The 23,679-nt window shown below is 42.0% G+C and overlaps 3 protein-coding genes across 6 annotated transcripts in view; 2 read left to right on the plus strand and 1 right to left on the minus strand.

The window, feature by feature from the left end:
* The window catches only part of mettl24 (methyltransferase like 24), an 18,270-nt gene extending 13,993 nt beyond the window's left edge, over positions 1-4,277 (plus strand). Inside the window, exons 4-5 of the mRNA XM_054762618.1 lie at positions 1,580-1,805; positions 3,173-4,277. Coding sequence (XP_054618593.1) covers positions 1,580-1,805; positions 3,173-3,490 — 544 coding nt within the window. The 3' untranslated portion in view covers positions 3,491-4,277. The remainder of the gene's footprint in view (positions 1-1,579; positions 1,806-3,172) is intronic.
* cdc40 (cell division cycle 40 homolog (S. cerevisiae)) lies at positions 4,012-14,193 on the minus strand. Of its 2 annotated transcripts, none has more exons than XM_054762612.1 (15): positions 13,160-14,193; positions 12,166-12,252; positions 11,912-12,041; positions 11,741-11,827; positions 11,527-11,666; positions 11,349-11,445; positions 11,112-11,251; positions 10,840-10,914; positions 10,680-10,725; positions 8,970-9,071; positions 8,414-8,529; positions 7,590-7,723; positions 5,774-5,850; positions 5,092-5,236; positions 4,012-4,759 (listed from the first exon to the last, which is right to left on the minus strand). In XM_054762612.1, exons 1-15 carry the CDS (start codon positions 13,166-13,168, stop codon positions 4,582-4,584), a joined length of 1,563 nt encoding a protein of 520 aa, XP_054618587.1. In that variant the 5' UTR covers positions 13,169-14,193; the 3' UTR covers positions 4,012-4,581. The 2 variants fall into 2 exon arrangements, with proteins under 2 accessions (XP_054618587.1, XP_054618586.1); XM_054762611.1 differs by lacking the exon at positions 13,160-14,193 and adding an exon at positions 12,572-13,122.
* wasf1 (WASP family member 1) overlaps positions 13,153-23,679 on the plus strand; it is a 41,079-nt gene continuing 30,552 nt past the window's right edge. The window contains exon 1 of one of the 3 annotated variants that reach the window (XM_054762615.1): positions 13,153-23,561. The gene's annotated coding sequence lies outside the window, so the exon portion shown is untranslated. The remainder of the gene's footprint in view (positions 23,562-23,679) is intronic. The other 2 variants (XM_054762617.1, XM_054762614.1) reach the window with 2 other exon arrangements.

The raw sequence follows: 23,679 nt of genomic DNA on the forward strand, positions 1-23,679 counted from the left end.
TCCTGGCAGAAGTGCTACTAATATTTACAAAGAAATGATTAAATTCATTTGCTGTCCATTTTACAGGTATCGTTTTTTAACCCCAACAAAAACTACACAGGCTGGACCAGACATTGGACTCCCCGGCATTACACACATATTTCATCACATGGAACCGACCTGAAATGTTTTGACACAAGAGTCCAGCGTAACAGTTCATTACGTAAAACTGTTCCATTCTCTGGTGCCAAATCCTTTCTACAAACAGTCCTACCACTGTCCTCTATTTGACCTATCTTACACACACACACACACACGTCGTACTACCAAATCAATACCAGGTGTGATATGGATCCAACTCGGGGATCCAAGTAAAATGTCTTCAACCCAAATTAAGTTTGGCTTCAAAAGAGATGTCACGTGTCATTGCAGTCACCGTTTTGCACACTGTTGAAAGAGGAGCTGCGAAGACTTGAGCGCGTTTTGTGTTATTGCTTGTGTTTCCTTGTTGAGATTGTTTTAACCAGCTGGCTGCAAGTATTTTCGAAGCTCTGTCCTTGATTCCCTTACCATGCTGATAAAGTGTATCCATTATGGTCTGTCTACAGTTGGTGCCTCTAAAATAAGCATGTGCGATCCTCGCAGCATGACAATTACAAAAATCCTGTTAATTAGTGAGCACATTCTCATTGGGAAGCTTTTAATGGGATGTTTTGTGCCATAAGGGTGACTTTAGCTCCCTTGAAGGGGGTTTTATGTCAGATTTTGAGCAGGATAATGTAAGAGGGATGCAGACATAAATTGATGAAGTCTTAACTTTTCTATGTGGGGAAACAATTGAAGCCTCCGGGGGCTCAGAGCAAGGCAGGCAACATCATTAGCCCAGCAGTTCAACTTGTAGCAAAGTGAAAAATTATTGCAGCTATTCTGGAATTTTCAATTTTGGAAAATGAGCAGTTGGCATTTAAGGATTTTAATGAGATTTCTCTTCTGCAAAAAACACATGTGGGGCATCATACCAGATTTACAGTCTGTACGGCATACGTGAATGGAAGTATTCAATCTTCATTGTCAAGAGTTACTTTCCAGTGAATTCCTCTCCACTGAAACACCCCCACAGTCCATATCCAATGGACAACTAAGAAATCTCAATGAAATATTTAGTTGAGGTAAAAACAGACATCTCGTCGCATCTCCATTTCCTTCTCTATGCATCATTCATGCTCCTTGGTGCCACCGGGATGCAATCTGGGACTGTGGGGCCTCATCTGTAAGAGATGAGTACTGTGAAATGTGTTTTCCCCCTCCCGCAATTACGGATTACAGTGGCAGCACAAACAAGACACAAGGGAGTACGGAGACGGTGGCTGGGAAAGGGAAGAAAAAGAGCAAATTGTCGAACTGGGGAGCAGAGTGTGGGATAAATAGCAGGAGAGGAAGCTGGAGAGAGCAAAATGTGTGTCTGTTCCCAGATTTAGACATCATATATCAAAGTGGAGCAGCGCAAAGGCAAGTCAAGGAGAGTGTGAAACAGAACTTAACCAACCCTAGTAATACCCTTAAACTCAACCTCTACCTTCTTGTACTGTTTGGGCTCCAGGTTGGGCCCAGATGACCGTGTCCTGGAACGTTTCCTGGCGAGATCTGGGTGTGAGGTCCACTGCTTCGATCCCAGTTTGAGGCAACCGCACCTGCAGCATGCTGAAATGTGGCTTCACCGACTTTCTATTGACTGGAGGGATCCCAACCCTGCTGTCGTTGCACAGCATCAGTATGCCAACACCAAAAAACTGGCCACCATCCTCAACGACTTTGGTCATCGGCAGGTAAGCAGTAGACAATCTCACGCAAACACTCTGTCTCCCCTATAATTCTAGTTACTTACATGACCGTACTGACCTTTTGAGGGCTAGCTTGTGGGATTTACTGGACGGAGAGATGCTGGGCTGGACAGATGGATGAAAGATGACTAGGGGTGTCGCGAGATCTCAAGATTAAAATGTGACGAGATTTCTTGTTTGGACAAAAGCTGTATCGTGAAAACAGGGTAGCCAGGAGCCAAACTGACTGTGAACTATAGCATCTCTACTATGAATGCCAACAAACGTAATATGGAAGTGGCAGTGTTCGAGGCACACATTAAGTGCTTTAGGTACCCCTTGCAGTTTCAACCTACCTCAGTGTTTCCATCAGAGTTAAACAGCTGCTGGCTACTTGTTGATGTCTCTAAGCAAAAGCTGTAGTAACTCTACAGTACATGTGATCAACTTTACTTAAAGTTTTGTCAGACCAACCTATGTATATGTCTGGACTTGTCCGAACCCTTAATCACCAAGCGGTTCTATTGACGCTCATTGCATTTGTCTAAGCGCCAGCTTTCAAGCATCAAGCGATGACTGGTTCCGTTTCATAACACACCTCATACATAGAGGAGATCCGTGTTGAGAATTTAGCAACATGGTTGCTATATTTAGCAAGCAAGGGTGCGCATTAAAGTGTTTCTTGCACCATGCATTTATTCGGTAAATAAATACAAGCCATCAACAAAGGGGAAGCATCTGCCAAGCAGGCAGGTGGAGTGAGCCCCACCTCCATAACGCCATGTAATGCACGTCTGAAAGTCGTTAAGAAATTGAAAGAAAACCTCCATACATCATCCAATATCGCCAAGAAGGCAGCGCTTGGACACACTCGCCTTCCTTCGGTGTCTAAAGTGTGGCACAGGGGCCATCTGTGGAACATGGCTCATTGAGGAAATAAACAAAAACCCAGCAAAAATGGAAAAATAGTGCAAAAAGGCATAATGTAACTAGAAAAAGCTGAAATGTTGATACTAAAAACTACTAAAAACATAAACTCGTCTCGTCTCCTGCTCGTGGACCCAATCTCGTGCATCGGCTCGTCTCGTGACTCCCCTGAAAATGGGGCAGCCAATGAAAGAAAGTCCGCCAAGATAACTCAGTGAAGGAGACAAAACATGCTCAATCCAAGAGAAATGCTGTGTGGTGAAAGAGGAGTGAAATCACTTGGGAAAAGACCTGAAACCAACATTTACCAGGCCGGTAAACCTGGGGAAAATTCCTGAGGATGTGCAGACTGCTCTATGACTCAATCCACTGTCCAAATGACCAAAATGGGAGCAAAAACCAAGTTGCCCTAACTTCAGTACTACTACTTTGTTTTCCAATTTCAGGTGGACGTATTGAAAGCAGACATGGAGAGTGCCGAGTGGAAGGTATTGGAGAATTTGATCCTGGAAGGAGTTCTGGACTCTGTCAGTCAACTACTCCTAGAGCTTCACCTCCACTGGGCGGGTTTTGAGGTGGCAGGGGACGATCCTTCGGTTGTACGTTATTGGTTCAGCTTGCTCAAAGAGCTGGAAAGTGCCAACTTCCACCTTTTCCACATCCGCAGCGATCCGTCAAAACCGCACGTGTTTCTGCACAAGAACGTCCTCAATGCAAGCAGTGCCTACACCTTAGCATGGGTGAATACACGGTGGACACTCTGAAGTACGTACTAGGAAATATCCAAGTGGATTAAAGTCAGAACACAGGTGCCTGCTGAGGCACATTCTCTGACTCAGACTGACCTTTTCGCCAACCTACTTACCATCCAGTCATGAAACCCCCAGAGGCTGTGTCTTCTGCTACCCCATGTCGACTGTGTTGTTTGGCTGCAGGTCAGTCTCTTAGTCACGGTCGACCCCAGTGATCACGGTCCTATCTCTAATTCGGGCCTGCAGCGACTCAATGCCACAAGACATTTTCTTCTATCCTAGTTGGCGAAGACATCAGTGCGTGGATGTGTTGGTTTGACTGTGCCATGGGGTAGGTGAGGGACAGATTAACAGCTTTTTTTTTTTATTCTGTGAGGAGCTGCATGGACTGAAAGAGATAAGTGGTGGAGATGGAATGTTTGCCACAAAATAATGTCATCAGTTCTTAAGACTTGCTGTTTTTTTTGTCAGTGCCCTAAAAGTGTGAACCGAATTTCATGTTGATTTGGCAAAACACACAGTGAACAGTGAACTGTGAGTGAAGTCGATTTATGGGGGTAAAAGTTGGGGTTTAATACCAGCGCCACCGTGTGGTGTATTTGTCATTGAAATAGCAGCACAAGCAACACAGTAGTGCTGCATGTTGTGACAAAATGTCACCCTTTTGTATGCAGCGTTTCAGGAGTAGAAGAGTTAGCTTTCTCAAACACATATGGTATTTTGTTTTTGTTATTTTTAATAAAAACCCAGTGTTAAAAGGGCTCATCATAAACAGAAGCAGGAGCCTGGGTAAAACTGATGCACAGTTTGTTACTTCCACGACCCTGGACATGTCATTGAAAATAAGCTTGATTTCTACTTATAAAATACACAAGAAACTGCAAATGAAAACATCAAAACCCATCTGCAATAACTTGTGTCAACATACAGCTCATATGCATTAGCAGAAGTACAAATAACCAATGTTCTCACATCTATATACAGGAATAGCAAGAATTTTCATGTGTGGATACAAAAATACAATAAGACTGGATGCCAGTCTTGTGGCTTTCATTTGCAACACCTAACAATGCCCCAGATCGACACCTGCTCTAAAGAACATTCTAATCCCAGAGTTTGATCTGTCCGTCCCAACCGCAGGTGATGACCTTGGAGGTTTCGTGAGGATGCCACAGGGCGCTGATGCACACCTTGTCGTGAGCCTTGATCCTGTGGTACAGCTTGGTTGTCTTCCAGTCCCAAATGTTCAGCTTTCCGTCTGCATCCCCTGACACCACATAGCTGGAAAAAAACAAGGTTGGAGAAAAAAGGGCAAGAACAAGGAGAGAATGATTAGGCTAGGACCCCAAATGGGACTGTGGGCACCTGTTCAAAGACTTGTGGGGGACTGTACAAGTGGAGTTCTACATTTAAACTTTAATTATAGTACTGAAGTGCCCTTGTTAGCTCTCCTAGTAGAGTCTAAGCATGGGTCTTTTCGAGCAAAATTCTTCATTTACAATGAAATCATCAGATTTTTCACCGCATGCGTTATTACTCTGATGTATCGGACCATAAATCCTTACACGGTAGGCTAATCTCACTGCGATATGTGTTCAAAGACTAATTTTTACCTCATGTCAGGGGAGAAGTCCACTTGGCAAGCATATCCAGCAACCATGTGGCCCTTGAAGATCTTCTTCTTGTTCAGTCTGAAGCGGTTTTGGGCTCCAAAAATCAGAATCTGATTGTCCATAGACTGGCACGCAAGCCACTTACCTTGGGTTCAAAAACAGAAAAACCAAGTGAAGATAACAGTTTGACATGGGGAGGGAGGGTGAGTAATGGATGTGACCAAGCGTAGAGAGAAGGGATGCCATTTTGGTAAAAGTAGGAAAGTAAGTGGACACCCACTGAGATCACATCCATAATTCAAAGGCTGCAGAGAAACAAACAATGTTGAGACAAATGTAAAGCCCAAACAAGGTCAGGAAGAGAGAGTATCACTGCCTTGTCCAGGTGCAAGTGCATGTCACAGTGTTTCCAACAGCAGGCATACAATCAGAGTATAAATTAGGGATTTGATCGGGATAACACAGCTGATTCCACTATCAAACCCAATCCAAACTTGGCCCTGTGTGTCCTTGCTCATAAATCCATCCACTCATCCAATTTATACTGCTGCACCTTGGATTTGTTCTGAATAATGACCTCCACTGGAAGGTATGCATCTACTAAATTACGACAGTGTGTGTTTTTACGTTCCCCAGAGGCCTCGCTGTTGCCAGCTCGGCGTTTCCCCCCCCCGGTACTCACCATTTGGAGAAAGTGTCACAGCTGGCATGGAGTGCATGCTGGGCTCGGCGATGTACTTGAAGTCCACGGGGATGTCCCTGAAAAAGACCTGGGATGAGTACACTTGAAGATGAGAAAGCTATATCCAAGCATGCTCCAGGCAAGAGAGAGCATTGCTGTATCATATGAAGATAAAGAAGTCCTCCCACAGACATTACACTTTCTACAAGCTGTGCTGTGTCTCTTTCTTTTGATTCATCACGCACGTCAAAGACGGAAAATGTCCTGTTTTGCATTATTTACCGACTGCAAAACGAATGGGAGTAATACGTGCATGTTAACGCTAAACGTGCACGCCGAGGCCATCTTGCCAGTGATGAAAAACAGCTGGCGCTGCCTTCCCTGACACGTACACATGCAGAGATCACAACCATTAACGCAGTTGAGAACAGTTGCCTGGGTTTTTCTGACCAGCTAAAACGCAGTACAATAAAAACAAAGCCATGATCAACCAGACAGAACCAGTTTGTCTGGAGGGACGCCGTGTGGTGACAGCATGAAAAGAAAGCACACTACAAATGTCATCGTGAATAATACATGTTGAATGGGTGGTATCACATACAAATATAGCATGTTTTTTTTCTATTGTTTAACTAAACATGCCTGACTGTTGATAGCCACTATGTATTATTATGGATTTCAACCAACATTTTCTGGAAAAATACACTTAAACCAGGGACGTCCAGACTTTTTCCGTGGAGGACCACAAATGCCGAAAAATGAAAGGATGCAAGTGCCACACATGTGCAAGTGCCAGCATATGTAGATAAGTTGTTTCTTATAATATTATGACCTAAATAACTTGGTTTCTTGTTAAATTATATTATTTAAAATGTGCTGTGGCATCGCTTCACTTTGACTTTTTATTTGATACCGCCACAAAAGGTGGGAATTACTGCTGAATAGGCAAGGGTCTGTATACTCAGCTAAATATCACCAATATAATCAATGCACCTATAAAAACACAGCTAGGTGACAATATCACCCTGTAAACACCTTCCTGTTCCCTCTCCACTTGTCGGGCTTTCCTCACAAGGGTGAGTAACTTTACTTGTTTTATCATACAACTTCTCTTTATACTTGTACACTTTACTTCAAAATTAGAACTTGGATGTCAACTAGTGACGATAAAGGTTTTCCATTAAAACTTTGGTCCAGTACTTAAATGTACAGCCATGGGGCTATTAAACATTAGAGCTTTCACTGAAGAGGAGGAGTTATTTTTGTTCCTCTAATCATATCAGTGCACTGCCAATCTCTGTAGTACCCGTAATATGAGACACTTCTGCTGAGTTCACCCTAATGCTGTCACCGAGAAGATTTAGGCATATGGGGGGTTTTGCTTGGCTTGAAGAAAAGGGAGGAAAACAATAGCTGAGAGCCAGGTGGCATCTGTGGGAGAAAGCGGACAGTAAAGCCGGGCTAGCATACCATTCAGCTTGCTTTGCTCCCAGGCGGCACTAATAAAGAAAGCCAAAGCACGTCTGTGCCTCATGTCTTTTGCAAAGTCCCAGTCGATCCTGTCTTTCACTGTTGACTTGGGAGTGTGAAAATCAAATTTTTGCCAGCTAATCCTTTTCGCTCTAGCATGTAAGTCCCTCATCTATGAGGAATGGGAGCTGGGAAGGTCTAATTGGAAAGCCTTAACACACATGAGCTCATTGACCTTCTTGTGCAGCAATGTTACAAACACCTCCCACAACGATCCACTGCATTTTCACACAACAACCACAATAACACACACATGTCTCAAGGCAGAATTTTACACTTAACTAACCACTCCCAAACTCGAAGACTCTTGTCGTCTGATGTGCTGACAAAGCGACGATTCTCATCCACGAACGTGATGGTGTTGACGGCGCCCAAGTGTCGGTCGTACTCCTGAACCACCTCATTGGTCCTGATGTCCCACTGTGAAGAGAACAGGGAAAAAGCATGAACCACAATAACATACGCTAAAACTACTGCGTGTAACTCCAATGAGTATAGAATTAGATGTCAAAGTTACTTTTTTTTTCCTCAAATAAGAATAGAATATTACTATTTTTTCACTGACAAAAGCAACTTTACTCTTTATATCAATATTATAAATTAGGACTTTATTCTTACAAGTGTATGCCTTTTTTCCCCCCATTGTACTATTTCATCATTTTTGGCAAAGTCCCATAAAAATCACAGTTTGGAAATCTTTAATTTTAAGTCAAATGAAATGTGAGCATGGAAAATGCCCAAATGCAGTTAAAAAAAAACACTTCAGTGAGTCACTTTATGATGATTTCCAACATTAAAGGTTATTCTTTCAGTGCATGTCCTTTAAATCTAATGCACAATTGTACCAATTCAAGGCTTTTATCAAATGCGCTACACTAAAAGCTTCCTGCGGTTAATGGCTTGCTCTCTGTCATGCAAAGGCACACATGGCTTAACAACAGTACTGAGCTGCAGGACAGGACAGGAATGTGTCTCACGCTACTTTGGGCACAAGGTCACACGGCGAAGAGGTGTGTGTGTGTGTGTGTGTGTGTGTGTTTGGTCGAGTGAGGAAAAATACACCTGAGGTGTGGGAGAAATGGACCGCACTGTGATGGCACAAAACTTTACCTGGACGATCTTCTTATCAGACATGCCGGCCACAAAAAGATTCTGTTTCTCCTCATCTGGGTTGAATTTGACGCAATAGGGCACCTTTCTGTTGGTGAACCGAGAGATGCACTTGCCTGTGGAGGGACATTAATGATACACAATGATACAACAGCAACAATCCATGCAGTGTTGCAACTCTAACAGCTGCATTGAGATGATGTGGCGCTAGGAGGAGGTTCTATTTGCACGGATGGGTGGATTTAACTCTTTTCTGCCCTCTGCTGGAAAACAACTCCAGAGATTTGACGGCGCTGAGGCACTTTGCATGAATGAACATGGTAACGCAAACATTCTGTAGCGCACACATTTGAGGCATACAATGCACAATGACAACTATTGCAGGTTATATTAACACACAGTACAAAAGGGTTATGTAAGAGTTGACTCTCAAAACTGAGCAGCATCATTATCTTCTAAAAGCAGGATTATCTGCATTTCAGACTGGGCAGGTGTACCTAATGAAGTGACTTGTGGGTATTTCATGAGAGGTGAGAAAGGAAAAAAAAAAACATACCTGTCTCAGAGTCCCAGAGTTTGAGGTAGCGGTCATAGGCGGCGCTGAGGAACTGCGTCCCCGTGTTGTTAAAGCAAATGTCTCGCACCGCTTTGCTGTGGCCTGATAAAAGAACAGACGCAAATTAAAACTAAACAAATACAAAAAGTCACTTCAACTAAGCCCTGCTGGTCTCGTTATCGTGTCTCCCCAGTTGCTTGCCTTTGATATTACATTTATTTGAGGAACATGAAAAAAGTGTGGAGTAATGAGGGCGCTGTGGGAGACGAGGGGTAATGAATCTTTAAATGGGCCTGAGGAGTGGATCTTTCTGTCTTTTCCAAGGGTTCACCATCCTCTCATTTCTACTATCTATGAAAACTTTTGGCTATTTCTCTGACAGTGCAGATGACACACATTCCCTGTGGGCAGCCTCCCCTGTTCAAATGGACTTTACCAGGACTGCAAAATTGAGCCAGCCCACTGTGGCTGTCTAGTTTTCTTGCTCAAATGCCAAAATAACCAAAAGCTACATGGCCCTTGTGGTGTTTCTTTGCATGCACGCTCATAAAAAACAAAACTACTAAGAGCCGGCCGGACAGGGAACGCAAATGATGCATACTCATTCAAAAATATGTGCCAGGGTGGGGGTGCCTCGCTGGGCCCCGCACATCTGCGCGTGTGGCGGTATTGCAACACAATAGCTGCAGATCGAACATGACATCTGTAAAGTTGGTGTACAACATGTTGACTTTATGTGGTGATTGGCTTTTGGATTCTTCCATCAAGGTCACGGCAAGTCACACACGGCTTTTGTATGGATTAGCGTTTACGTCAGATGTCCTTCCTGATGCAACCTATGCAACCACTAATCAAGGCTTGTAAATAGCTAGGTGTTGGGCCACAAACCATATTTTATGTGCATATATTACCCTATGTAATTGCCATTATTTAAATTATCATTATTCATATTTGTATAAAATACTACCAATGTGTAACATTATTTACTTATAGCAGTTATTTTTTAATGCACTTGTACAAACAAGAAACCTCGCTCCTTATACTCTTGACACCGTCTCTCTAAAATCGGTGCATCAACACCCTCGGACACTATATGACGAAATAAAAGCTTTTTTGCAACAAGCGAAAAGAATATTTTCTGATACTTAAACATCGACCACAAGACAAATCAAAAGCTCTGCCACCTTTACTAAATAAAAATCACTTTTCTCTGTGTATTCGGTCCTCCCAAGCCTCTGAGTCCTTTCAGCTCCCCGGGCTGCTGAATTATGCATAATTCTGTGAGGGAGCTGACAAGCAGAAGTGTGCAGAAAAACAATCTCCATTCTGACAGCGCACTGTCTCTGGAGAAGACTGTAAAAGTGACCTGTATGCATTAACCCCCCCACCCCCACCCAGTTGGTCCTATTCTCTCAAGAAAATAAACACACAACAATAGAAAAATCACAGTCTCTGTGGTCAGCATCAATACTGTGTGTAAACATTTAACATCTACCACAATGGAGATTAAAATGTATCCTCATTATTTGTTATTATTAGAATTGTTTTGTTGTTATACTATCTGGCTATCCATATTTACATTAATTGTGGGTGGTTTATTGTAGAGCACATGCACAATGAGCTCTATTTTAAATGTCCACATGGCGATTACTACCTCACAAACGCTTAATCTTATCATTTGGAATTAGGATTTTTGTAAATATAACTTACCAATAAAGGTCCTTATACATCTCCTCTCATTGTACACTTCCCACAACTGTGGAAAGACGGGGAAAAATGCACCTCATTGAATTTACATTGTTACGTGATTGTTATTATTATTGTTATATTCTGCTGTGTTTGCATGGCTCTCTGTAGTGCTTATTATTACCTTAATCTTACAGTCCATGGAGGAGGAAAGCAGTAGATGACCAGACTTGGGAAACAGTCGGATGGCACTGACGCCCTGGAAGACATGCAAGCAGACGGACGATTAGCATCATCACATCTGAATAACTTTACACATTTTCTCGAAAAACCTGTTGACTCAAAAATGATTAGTCAATCAATATTTGCTGTTTTGCGAGAGGTCCCGGAAGGCATCTTTAGACATTTTGCATGCAATGCTGACGTATTCAAAGCCACCGCGCCCAGCCCTCTAACCTTGGTGTGTCCGGACCAAACATGGATTTGCTTCTTGGGCAGATAACACTTGTCTGGTGCTTCTGAAGACCGCAAGTTGATTCCCACGTCCTGAGGAACATGCAGGTAGGATCTTCCCTGGTAGTCGTACATGTCCTTAACTGAAGGAAGGTGGGAAAAAAAGTATTATTTAAATGTAGATAGAAGCAAATGCTGAATTATCTTGATGGCTTTCTTCAGCTAAAACAACAACTATACCATGAAGAATAGTCTTCTCCTCAGCTGGAGCTTCATCTTCATTCCTCCCCCTCTTTTGCCTTTTAGCGGTTATCTCATCCAGCTCTTTCTTCTCCTCCTGTAACCCGTCATCACATCTGAATAATTATCAAAGCACAGCAATTTGCCTTCGTTCGTTGAGGCCACGGTTGTATGCTACCTCTGTTGGTTTGGCCACCAATTTCTCGTCAACATATTTGGCCCACGGTCCGAGGAAGTTGTCGATCTCCCCTGGTTCACCACCTTTGATCTTTTTCCTTTTCTCCGTCTTCTTGTAGCCACTCTCAAACACTGTCAAGCCTATAGGAAGTATAATAGGTTAAAAAAGAGCAAAATAAATCAGTAGGTTTAAATAGGTATTTATGAATGAATACCCTGTTTTTTCTCAGCCTCATCCACTGCTCCAATGTAAGTACTGCCAGTTACTTGGTTTGTGTCAACAGATGGATCTAAAGCATAACCTGTTTAGAGTTGAGAGGATTGTTAAAAAGAGAGAAAGAACATAGAGGCGAAATACGTATGCTAAAGGTTGTAGAAAAACTTACCAAAGACCGAAAAGGTCCTCCTCTGCTGCTCGAACATAAAATCGTTGACGTGAGCAGGTTCTGCATAGCCAGATAGCATATTCCTTGGGGCAGCCATCTGTTGCGTTTTAAAGGGGTTTTCTGGCCCAAACTAGGAGGAAAGAATACAATCATGCTTACAACCCCCAACTGCTGATCCTTTCATACATATATAATTCATGGATAGAGCATTTTAGAGTCAGTCAGTAGTAACAGCAGCTTTGTGTAAAACTTACCTCTGGGGCAAACATGGTTTCATATGTTGGGTTATAATTGACTTCTTTCAAGGCCGGATCAAGGTGTACGCCAGTCTCAACAGACTCCTATAATAAAGACATACATGGTAAAGAGAGGATCTCTTATAAATGGTGTAACGTAATATTTAGTGGTTCTTTTAACGATATATTAAGACGCTTTGGCAGGTCGAGAGTCCCTCGCGCTAAAAGCGAACACGACTATTTTATTAGATCTAAACATAAAAGTATACATTGTAAATAAAACGATGTGATATACTGTTACGAATAATTTCAATTGGCTACAAAAACGACCCTTTTAACAGCTAAGCGTCAACAACGTTTCGCTATCCATCAACGCTACTATCGCTAGCAAGCGTTAGCTAGCTAGCTAGCTTAGCTAGCTTACCTTAACGGCGACTTCTGGGGCCGAATTAAGGACCGCCAACGTCATCGTCGGACCGGACTGTAAAGGTTTAAGGTGTGCCGTTGCATCCGGATCCGTAGATTCGGCTTTGTCGGGACTTGAACCAGATTCTGGCTCATTTTCCGAATCGGAATCACTGGCGTAGGAAACGAGGGAAGCTATGGCGGAAGACATCTTGGATGTTGTGGTTTGACCGGAAGTTGGCATATTCACTTCCGCTTTGGCTCCGACTGTAGGTATTAATAATTTAGCATTTTAAATTAATTAATTAAAAAAACGACATGTTCTTTATAATGCCCCAAAAGCAGTTGAATTATAATCTTGCACAAATAAAATGTAATTAAATGTCTTCATGAAGTATATGTTTGCATTGGTTTATATAAATACATTGTGAATCCTAGAATGGTAATATAATGTATGAAATCATCGTTAATTTTCCGTAGGTAACGATTAATAAAAATGAAAAACAACCAACTTTCATGTGTGTTTTATGTCAGAAAGTAAAACAAACATGTTGTGGTGCGTATATATTTTCTAGGGTGGGAATGGGATGTGCGCAGGTTTACTCACCTCCCACATTGGAGCCGTCGCATAGGACGCTGTGGCTCCCCAACAAAAGAGCGGTGCATACCACTGTCGCTGCTTATTGCGGGGATATTTACCGGCGACTCCGCGCTGTTTCTGTGTAGTTCCCGTAGGTTAAGCGCTGCAACGCATATGCGTAACACTCGTACAGCCTTTTTTTACAGTACACATTCAGGCATCACCTCCACGGACACTGTTTTGTGCAGATTTCACCGATCTGCACTCCGTGGCTCCCTTTGGAAGAAAGTGGCTGGGTTCTCCTCGGAGCCATCCGCCTCTTCTTGCAGCGAAGAGCACATTTGATATAAGAGACAGTCATGGACACTAACCGGGGATTCAAATGCTTGCACAAGGCGGCATGATCTGCGGCACAATGAGGACGGAATAAGAAAAATAGGGGATTTAATCAAACTAAACAGGTATGTTGGGATGACTCGCATACGTGCGCGTGTTTATATTAGAGCATGTCACATTTAAAGATGTTTCACAGCAGCAACTGCAGCCTTTGACAGACGTTGTAACTTTAGTGGCTGGTAATTCTAGCCTGCATGGCCATCACTGGCAATACAAAATAGCTGATCCAATGAATTAAAAGTGGAGTGCATTAAGTTAACCTAATTGCACTGCAGTGTGCCCCACATCTGGGCAGCAGCCTCTTGACATATTGGCTCTTTGGTGGCAGAACAAATATTTACAACTATAAGAAGAGCAAGCTGGAATAATATAACATGTGCATGTCATGATGGGGCTTCCTGCTTAGGCAAAGGCTTGTCATCAGGGCGACTGTGATTGAATTTTCTCCACTATAAGACTGCTTCAGAGGAGAGGATGGATGGGGTCTATCAGCCAGTCTGCAGTTGCTGTAATGGGGGATGGGGAGATTCTAGCCCAGTGGAAAAAAAATCATGCTTAGTGAAATTGGAAACCTTCTTTGTATGACTTCAAGTGAAGCACAAGAGCGGGCACTATAAACAGTCATTCAGTGAAGAAATCAGCTTTGTTGTAGTGTAGTGTTTGTGATGGGGGGTGACGGGGGGTCTTCGACTCTTAAGGTGGGGAAAAAAGTACATCATTGTACGTTTCGGGGCACAGTGGTTTGTCACTCAGGTGTGCACATGGTCAAATAGTACTGTTTTTCAAGGTAGTCTGCTTTTAACACAAATTTTCCCCACAGGAAATAATGCAATTCAAATATAATCTGTTCCAGGGTGAAACTGTCACCATCAGAAAATTAAAAAGCAACATTCTAAAGTGTCATACATGTGCAAAAATAAGTTAACCACTGTTAAGAGCAAAAACAATAAAACACGAGACATTAACGTGAGGGTGAGTCATGTTGCACATGTGCCTCAGGCATCTTATTTTTTCAACCTGTAAGACGTCCTAGGTCCATTTTGTGCCTCTCTGTCATTTTGGCTGTGTTGAATGTTTAGCTGAAATTTGCAAGTGGCTGTTAATTAAAAAAAAAAAAAAAAAAAAAAAAAAAAAAACAGCTCCTTAAATTACCCTAAAAAGGAGTGAAAAGGCCCAAAAGCGACGCAAAAAATGAAAACCATTGAAAATGCTTTTTTTTTTTTTTTAACACCACATTCATTTATAACTAAATCCTTTCTGTTCAGATTTCAAGTTGAGCTACTGACTTTCCATTTTTGTCCACCGGGTGATGCTACATTTTCCCCTTCAAAGCATGCAGCAACATTTTTCTGCTACTAAAATTTGTGTGTTATTATACAAATTTTTGGGGGTGTTTCTGTGCTTTGAAAAAACAGTGGAGCTATGCAAACATACTGGCCTTTTAAGAGTTAAAGCCCTCCAGAATGCAATTCATATTTTAATATGTTTATTTCAGGCTTGAATAGTTTGAAAAATTGATTTGATTTAAAATAGAAAAAATACGATTTTATAAAACGGTATATTTATACAGAAGTTGTGGGGCTGAGTGAGGATATTTAAATGACCTCTTGACAGTCTTACTTTTCATACAAGTGCGAAAATAAGTGAACACTGCACAAACACTTGGTACCTTTAATTCTTATTTTCCCGCTTGTTGAGGCGCTTCTATTAGAATACATGCCCCCCCACAAAAACTAAACACAAAGCAAAATATAAGTGCAGATGTAATCATTTGATGCCATGCATGACACTGGAAGTTTTGTGCAACATTAAAGGCGTATTTTTCCAGAAAATTCTGTGTGAACACACAATTGTATGACTTCCGGGCATTTGTGCTTTCTGCTTTCACTTTGTGAGCCTTTTATGGCCCTGCATTAGGAATGGATCGTGTATTTACATCATTAGCTGATTTAGAGTCATTATTAATGATAATAGTAGGGTCCTGCTTTGGTAAATAAGTTCTACCAGATGCACTGTGTGTGTATTTCAACAGAATAGCACACAAGTGGCACAAAGCTAGCTTGGAAAGTTTATGTTCAGAGTAAGTGGCATAAGGAAAGCAACTATGACTAAACAGGCTCAAGGCTCCTTGCAGCTGTTCAAGTTATCACCCACACTATCGTGTCTGCAGTCCAAGCTATAGGTTTCACAACAACTGCCATTACTGCCTCATGATTGCGCATCGATTATTTTGTTCTCTGTCGACGCTGTTTGTTAGTTCTTTTCTTTCCAAGTGATGACATTAAGGCACAGTTTGCGGTTGTCATGCCTTCCCTGTGTTTTTCTCAAGGCCTTGTGATAGAAGAGCCTTGGCACACCTCCTGCTGAAGCTTTTGGACCTCTCATCTTTGTTGACGTAGCTCTGATCCTCTGCCAGTCTCTTTCAGACTAAATACAAAAAAGAATATCTGCTTTCCTCATTACTCACCACTTAAGAGTGATAACTGGACACTAAAAAAGTTGATGGTGGTGAGAAAAAGGTGTCAAAAACAAATAAGTTTCATGCAGGAGGTTACAAAATGTGATACACCTCCTCCCTTCCCTCTTTACGTGCCATTTAGCAACAGAGCGCCTATCTCTCAGCTGTTTGGATGCTCCAGGAGCTGCCACACACAGGACCTATTGTTCCTCCTCTTGGCCAGGCCCACAGCTCCATAATACGGCTTCTGTCCCTGCTCTGAACTGGCCTGACAGTCGGACACCAGGCTCAATTTGGACCGGTCGGCTGCTGTCCCTTGTGTCTCTCTGCTAGTTGTCTCATTCTGCGTGTTTCTGTCTGGCTGTGGTTGCGGAGACAGGCAAAAGGGCATTCACACGACACTTTTATCAACTTCAAATGGATCTCCTTTTGGACATTTGTGGCGTTGAGAGTGTTATAAAAACGTTATGACCCCCATCCGGACACTAAAAACAGTCATCTTGAAGCACCTGAGGAGTACAAAATGGAGTGCACTACTTGGCTGCAACCAGCAGAGGTGCTACTGAGTCAATCAACTAGTTTGCTGTCTGAAGACGACAACCAACAACATGACGTGAGCTATGAGAAGTTGGACTACATCCATGAAGGCGTCCTGCTTAATACACGACTGGCATTCACATTCATCTCATAACATATAAAAAAAGCAACAGTAATTTGTTTGATTAACCATTAATTTCAGCTAAATGCCCATCCTGAGTGTCAAGTGTCTAGTCGAGGTAGCCAAAACAACGATGGTGGACCACTGTGAGTTTGCTTATTTGGCAAAATTTACATTAACTGCAAAAGGCTAGACCAAATATTTCTGAATGTAAAATTTTAAAGCCACATATTAGCCAATGAAAGTACGCTTATAATTGCGCATTGCAGTGTGAAGGTAATCATGTTGCATCAAAGTCATCTTACTGACGCCTAGTGGCCAGAATACGTCATATAACTTGTCTTTCAATATTTTTGGACTAATAACAGGCCATCGTCAACCATGAAACAGCAATCATTTATTAATTCATTAATTTTTGAAAAAGCGCGATAGCGTGAGGGGGCGATGTAGCGAGGTTGACGACTGTATTTCCAGTTGGAGGGGGCGTGAAAAAAATTCTGTCCCCTCAATTACTTTCATACCTCCCGAACCACAGTATTATGGAATGTTATAGCATTTTCGATGCAGCATGTCATTGTGGACAGCATATGTTGCAGCCATTTTTCCTGCTAAGTAATGTCATGCTTACCTTCATATGATTTTCATGCTAAATTTAGGGATTTCTTTCCGGCAATGATAAACACTGGATAGAATGCAAACAGCCCCAATGTCAAATATCTTGTTTGTTTACTACCAATGTTGTCACGGGCTCAAGACAGTCAGTTTGCTGCCAAGTACAAAGTAACGCACAGATCATCACTCAGCAGCAGTGTGGTGTTTTACAAATAGTGTCCTGTGAATGACCTGGATTATTCTCTCAGCTGAATGCCAGAGTGAACAAACTATAGACGAGGCCACTCCCTTGGTGTTTTTTGTGTTTGGATTGTATTTGCATCGTATTTGATACCCTCTTCAGGGCAATGTGGCTGTGAGAGAACCAGATAGGGGATTTTCTAGAGCAGCTATTGTTGCGAGCAGTAGTGTGTGTTTGTGGCCATTAGGACAGTCCCACGTTTATACTGGCAACACGAGAAAATGATAATGTGACTATCCATCCTGAAACGTATGATATTTTCTCTCCCAAAGCGCTTGGTGCTGCTGGCTTTGAAATGATCTCATCTGTAGCACTTGGAGCTAGTGTGTATCTGACTGGATTTGCTATTTTTCCAACAACACTGAAGCTCTGCTTAGGTTTGGTTTAGACCAGGGGTCACCAACGTGGTGCCCACGGGCACCAGGTAGCCCCCCACAACCACATGAGGTGCCCGCAAGCCTGCTTTTCATTCAGGTTTTCAGTTAATAATGAAAGAACAGTAGAAAGAAATGCATTCTGAAATACAAAATGTGAGTTGTGGACACCAGCATTTTGTTAATGTTCTGGTAAAACAAGCATATTCGCTTTGTTTGGGTTTAAAATAAGCTCTGAAAATAAATGTTACAAAAATGAGTAGCTCTTGGCCATTTTCCTTTTGTAAAAGTAGCTCTCACAAGGAAAAACGTTGGTGACCCCTGGTTTAGACATAATAGTGGTTATATTACTTCCCACTACGAAGTGAATTTTTTTTGGTACATATATCCACATTATAAAATGGTATATTTAAACAGAAAGACACACTATGAACCTTGCAATCCTACCTGCATCACGTGTTCCCAGCATCACTCGTTGAGACGCTTTTTTTCCGTTCAACAGCTGCCGAGGTCCAAACAGAAGCTGTAGTAATTCTGCACTTGATCAAACTTACATAAGATTTGTCGGATGAAAACACAACCACTGCATAAGACTTCAAAACGTCATATTAGCGTCCACGTGATGACTCTAATTCACTACTTCCTCACTCTGCACTCTTAAGCATCATGGGAACTGCTCTAAATTAGCAGCGCCATTGTCAAAGTAGCGTCCTATAGTCCGGAATTTACAATAATTTGTTGATTGATTGAGTTCAATAGTGTTTCTCACCTTTCTTTACCAAAATGCTAGCACTCACAACTTTCTTTGGCCCCATGGCGGGTTATTTAGCAATCATGCTCATTTAAAAAAATGCATTGGACAGTCAGCAAGGCATCGGGTGCTTTTTTTGGGCCACTTGATTTTGCGGAACGATACAGTGCAGGGCAAACTGATTCGTTTGTTAAGTGCAATGTTGTATACTGTATACGAAATACTGTACGAAATCCAAAGACAAAATTTTAGGGAAAGTTTTAGTCAAAAACCATTGGGCGAACAAAAACTGAGGTTTGACTATGCAATGCAAACACAATGAAAAGCAAACCAAACTGAACCTCAGTTTGCAGCAGGGTGCCAATTGAGTGTTGTTTTCAATGAACACATCGGAAAATAACAGCAAGCATCCAGCTTTGGATTGACCACCACACGGCTTCTTTGCTTGAAGTGTTTGCTGGATGGAAGCCCAGCAGAGACGATTGGACAAATGCATGCACGATTTATTGTCTTTGATGATGAGTGAGTAATGACTTAACTCATCAGTTGGAACACTGTCCTTATGGAATCGCTTCAACCGTGTGAGGTCAGAAACGATGACTGTCATCGAACCAGGACTAATCACGGCTGCAGTGCCCGGGCCAAGGGGACATGACATTTTCCCATATTATACTATTTTTCAATCATTTTAAATAACATCACAGAGGGCCAACAGTAGTGTATTGAAGTGTGCTGGAATGTAGACGGCACATAGTGCTTGCTGGGAACACACTGCTTTGTGTGTCTGTTGCTTTAATACTAATGAGCCTGTCTCCATTGTGCACTTTATCCACTTCCTTACATACACACTTATGCATGTGAGCTACAGTGCTAACATTACACTCACATTTGAACAGCAACATCATGCTCGGTCAGCCTATTTGGTAAAGAAAAACACAGTGATCAAACTTGCAGCTCATTTTAAGATGTGTAGCGAAGCCTTTCCCCTCAATGCTGTGGCGCAAACAAGTTTGAGATTTTTTTCACGTTCATAAATGGGCTCTACTCATTAAAAAGTCACTTCTGCATAATGGTTAGTATTTATAGCATGGTGGTATGATCCAGCAGAATTGTCGGCGCACTGTGTGAAAAATAGTTCAGTAATCAAATTGAATCTCAAAGTCAAGCAAATGGAAAAAAGGGCTAAAACTGGAAAGTGTCCCTTACATAACCACTTTCATTTATAGATACATGCCTACAGCATGGTGCGTGTTTGTGTGTGCGAAGTGCCTGTTATATAAGGCTCACACACACACACACACACACACACACACACACACACACACACACACACCACTGCTCTCAAACGTATGTTTGCACTGTATGTAGCTTAAGACTTTGTGAAGGTCTTGTGTGTACACTCATGCATACGAGGTCACACGTGAAATCCCTCTGCTGCTTTTGGCCACTGCAGTTGGCTAGAAGACGGCACATGTGTGAATGTGATTCATTGCCTCTAAGGTCAGAGGGAAACCATTCAGTAAGTCGGCTAGCGGTTACTGTGAAAATGTCATTCTTTTGACGTCGCCACTTGACACGGACATTGTTCTGTTAGCATGCTATGGACCATAGAAAGTTAAAATACCAAACAGGAGCTAACGGATGTGTGGATTGGAGTCACACGGCTTGACAACACTTGAGACTTTCAGTGAGTGTGTTGAGTAAAATGTGTCCCCATTCAAAGTATTCAACTAATGTGATTGTTATTGTGTAATTTCCAGCAAGACAACATATTTTTCCCTTTGAATCGGCCTCACTGAATGCATCGATAACATCCGATCAGGTTTAAGAACAAATGACGAACGTGTGGATTACATTTCTGTGCACTGACTACATCCTGGATGCGATGTCAGCACTCCTTTCCTGTGAAGTCTTGTGACACTGGTCTTATTTTATTTAAAAAATCTAATGATTCAAAATGCATTCATTGAGTGTTGCATTGTTAAAATGGCGTTTTATTTTGGAGACACTAAACAGTGCTTATGATTCGTAAAGACACAAACATTTCAAGCCTGTGACTTCAGACTTTTCTCGACCTGCCTTGTCTTGACTTGGGACTTGACTTGGACTCGCATGTCGTTGCTTGAGACCTGGCTCGAGACTTACTTGAGACTCGCAAAACACTGACTTTGTCCTACCTGTGGGAGTTAGCATGATACAGTCGGGTTAGTTTCTGAATGGTACGCCTTCAAATGTGGAACTTCCACTGTAATGTTTAAGGCTGTAGTCTTCTTCTTTCGTGTTTTGCTGTGCTAATGCTCAGGAGTAAATCCAGCATAGCGCACAATCCACACGCTACACTGACTCTCACCTTCTTTATCAAAATGCTGGCGCCTGCAACTTTCTTTGGCTCCAGTTTGGGTTATAGTATTAAGGTGAGAAACACTACTGAATTCTAGGAATAACTCCTGACAAAACAGGAAGGTGGAGTCCGTGTGGCGTCTCACTGCCACATTGTGTCTCTGGGAACCGTCACGTCAAGAATCACGTCATCAATGACGTTAGAAGTAAACTTAAATGTTTATTTATCTCTTTCATTCATCATTTCTTTATATTTACATGCATTTCAAATTGTTTTCTGCATGTAAAACTGTAATTGTAAAAGTATAAAAACGTGTTTTGTGTTCACATTTTTGGCTTTCTGGAACGGACTAATTGGATTTACATGATTTCTTATTGGAAAAATGGATTTGGTTAGCGTCCATTTCAGTTAGAGTCGGACCTTCTGGAAGGAATGAATGACGCTAACCAAGGTTCCACTGTATGTGTGCCATAGTCAAAGAACTCTTCAAAAGAAATGTGTACAGCACCGAATGTTGCAGGGTATTTTGTGCAGTATGTTGTTATCTGAAGTATCGGTACACTAATACACATAAATTGTCTTTGTTAATGTAATAATACTAATACTAGCAGTACACATACTACAGTATGTTTTTCTTCTGGCTTTCCTATAGAGCCGATGTAACCTGTTATTATAACTTATCTGCCAATATCTGGTGTTTTATATTGCTATCAAAAAGACCTGCAATGTATATCATAAAATGGATTTCAGGACATATCACCCATCCCTAAATCCCAGTTATTATTTTAGCACGCTGCCTTGACGGGTGCATGAGGAGCGAGGTGGTACAAAGATGACAGGTTGTGCACCTGCTTCATAAATAACATACACACCCCTCGTGGCAGAATTGGAAATGCAGCATGACACAGGGAGCGCACGCCACCTCAAGTTGTATCCAGACAAGCTGGGTGCAAGACTAACATAAACAACAACATGCTCAACCAAACCACACGGGCAGAAGTGCAGCATGACTTCTTCGACTACCTAAGAGTAATAACTTCTGAATCAGCCATTATGGGCAAGACACAGCAGCGCAGTGTTGGAGTTAAAGCTTTACCAATGAGTTGCCCGGAGGAAAACGCACACACACAGACAAACACATACACACACACACACACCCTCCTGCAATCCTCCACTCTGCCGGGTAGAGAAAGGTCAAAAGTCATTTCACTGTTGTGTGCTGTTCTTATAAATGCAAACAGTGGCTTGAGGCAAGAGCTCCCTTTGAGTAGGTAAGCCTCAGGGGGAATCTGGGGGGATGACGATAGTCACTGACATACATACCTGGTCTATTACCACTGCTGCAGCGAGCCAGTCATGCTATGGATAATTCTTTTCTGTGTTAAAGGGACTACTGTATATGCACTGGGTTCCGTTCGAATGTGCTGCAAGTAGTATATTATTCGGGCTGAACAAAAATTTACAACAACTTTTATGCAGTTTAATTCATAATTGGGAAAAATATAGACTTTTTTTTTCATACAGTCTGTTCTTTCAAACCACTATTGGTAACATATTCTAGACGTTGATGGTGTTCTTATATTTTTGGTATAAATCCAGTTGCATACGGTCCCTGCAAAGGAGGTCATGCTTTGTTTTAACGTGTACAGCAAAGCTACTACAGTAATCCCTCGTTTATCGCGGTTAACTGGTTCTAGGCCTGATCGCGATAAGTGAATTTCCAGGAAGAAGGACTCAATATTAATAAACGGAATATTTTTGTAGTTGGAGCATAGAAAACCTGTTTATGACTTTCTCAATACAATTTTTACTGTTCTTAGAGCCTCCCTAGACATGAAATAACCCCTATGGTGACCTTTACACTCATATTACCCAGTTTGTGTGTGTTTCAATAAATGTCTTCTGGACGTGTTGACAGGAAGTGACGTGGAGGATTCAGTGTTGAGTTTTAGGGCCACAACAGTAGCTTGTGTTATTATTATTATTATTATGATTATGATGATGACTATTATTATTGCCATTATTTTATGATTGTTTTCACCTTGAAAATAGCAGCACCTCTCCATTCCTTTTTGGATAAACAAACACAAAATACGACCCTTCACTTACTGTATTTGTTCTTTACTTTGGCTTCGGCACATGTCTTACACTCAGCTGCCAAACTATACTACAGTTATCTTCTTCTACCCGACAAAAGCAGCACTAGCTGCACATTAAATGCTGAAGCTAATCATGGTTTTCTGTCCACACTTGGCCAGAAGGCTCGACACGGATCGATGCTGAGCTCCAACAAAAGGCAGCGATATAAAAAAGAGACAACTGTGAGAAATATATTTTAGGTTCCCACAGCTATCCCGGCTGGGACCCTTGGGCTCTAATATACAATATACTGTAGTGATGGGCTCCACTGCGTGGGAAACAGGAGGAGGATGCGGATTATGACGAGCATGCTGAGTAGGTGTTGATCTAATTACATCGGGGGGCTGAGAGAGAATGGCCCATCTCTGATTGTGACTGACAAGCGCACACAATGACTCAGACATGCTCACAGACACACTCAGGGATACGACAATGACAGCCAAAGCCCTGACTGACCAGGTTAGTGATAACTGCACACGCTCGCATTTTCTAGGACGCTTGATGATATGCTCGCTGATAAGCAGCGTGAAATAAAAGCAAATAAAGGCGAGACAATTGTAGCAGCAGGAGGAAACAG

This window comes from Dunckerocampus dactyliophorus, chromosome 19 (assembly GCF_027744805.1).
Source record: "Dunckerocampus dactyliophorus isolate RoL2022-P2 chromosome 19, RoL_Ddac_1.1, whole genome shotgun sequence".
NCBI lineage: Eukaryota > Metazoa > Chordata > Actinopteri > Syngnathiformes > Syngnathidae > Dunckerocampus > Dunckerocampus dactyliophorus.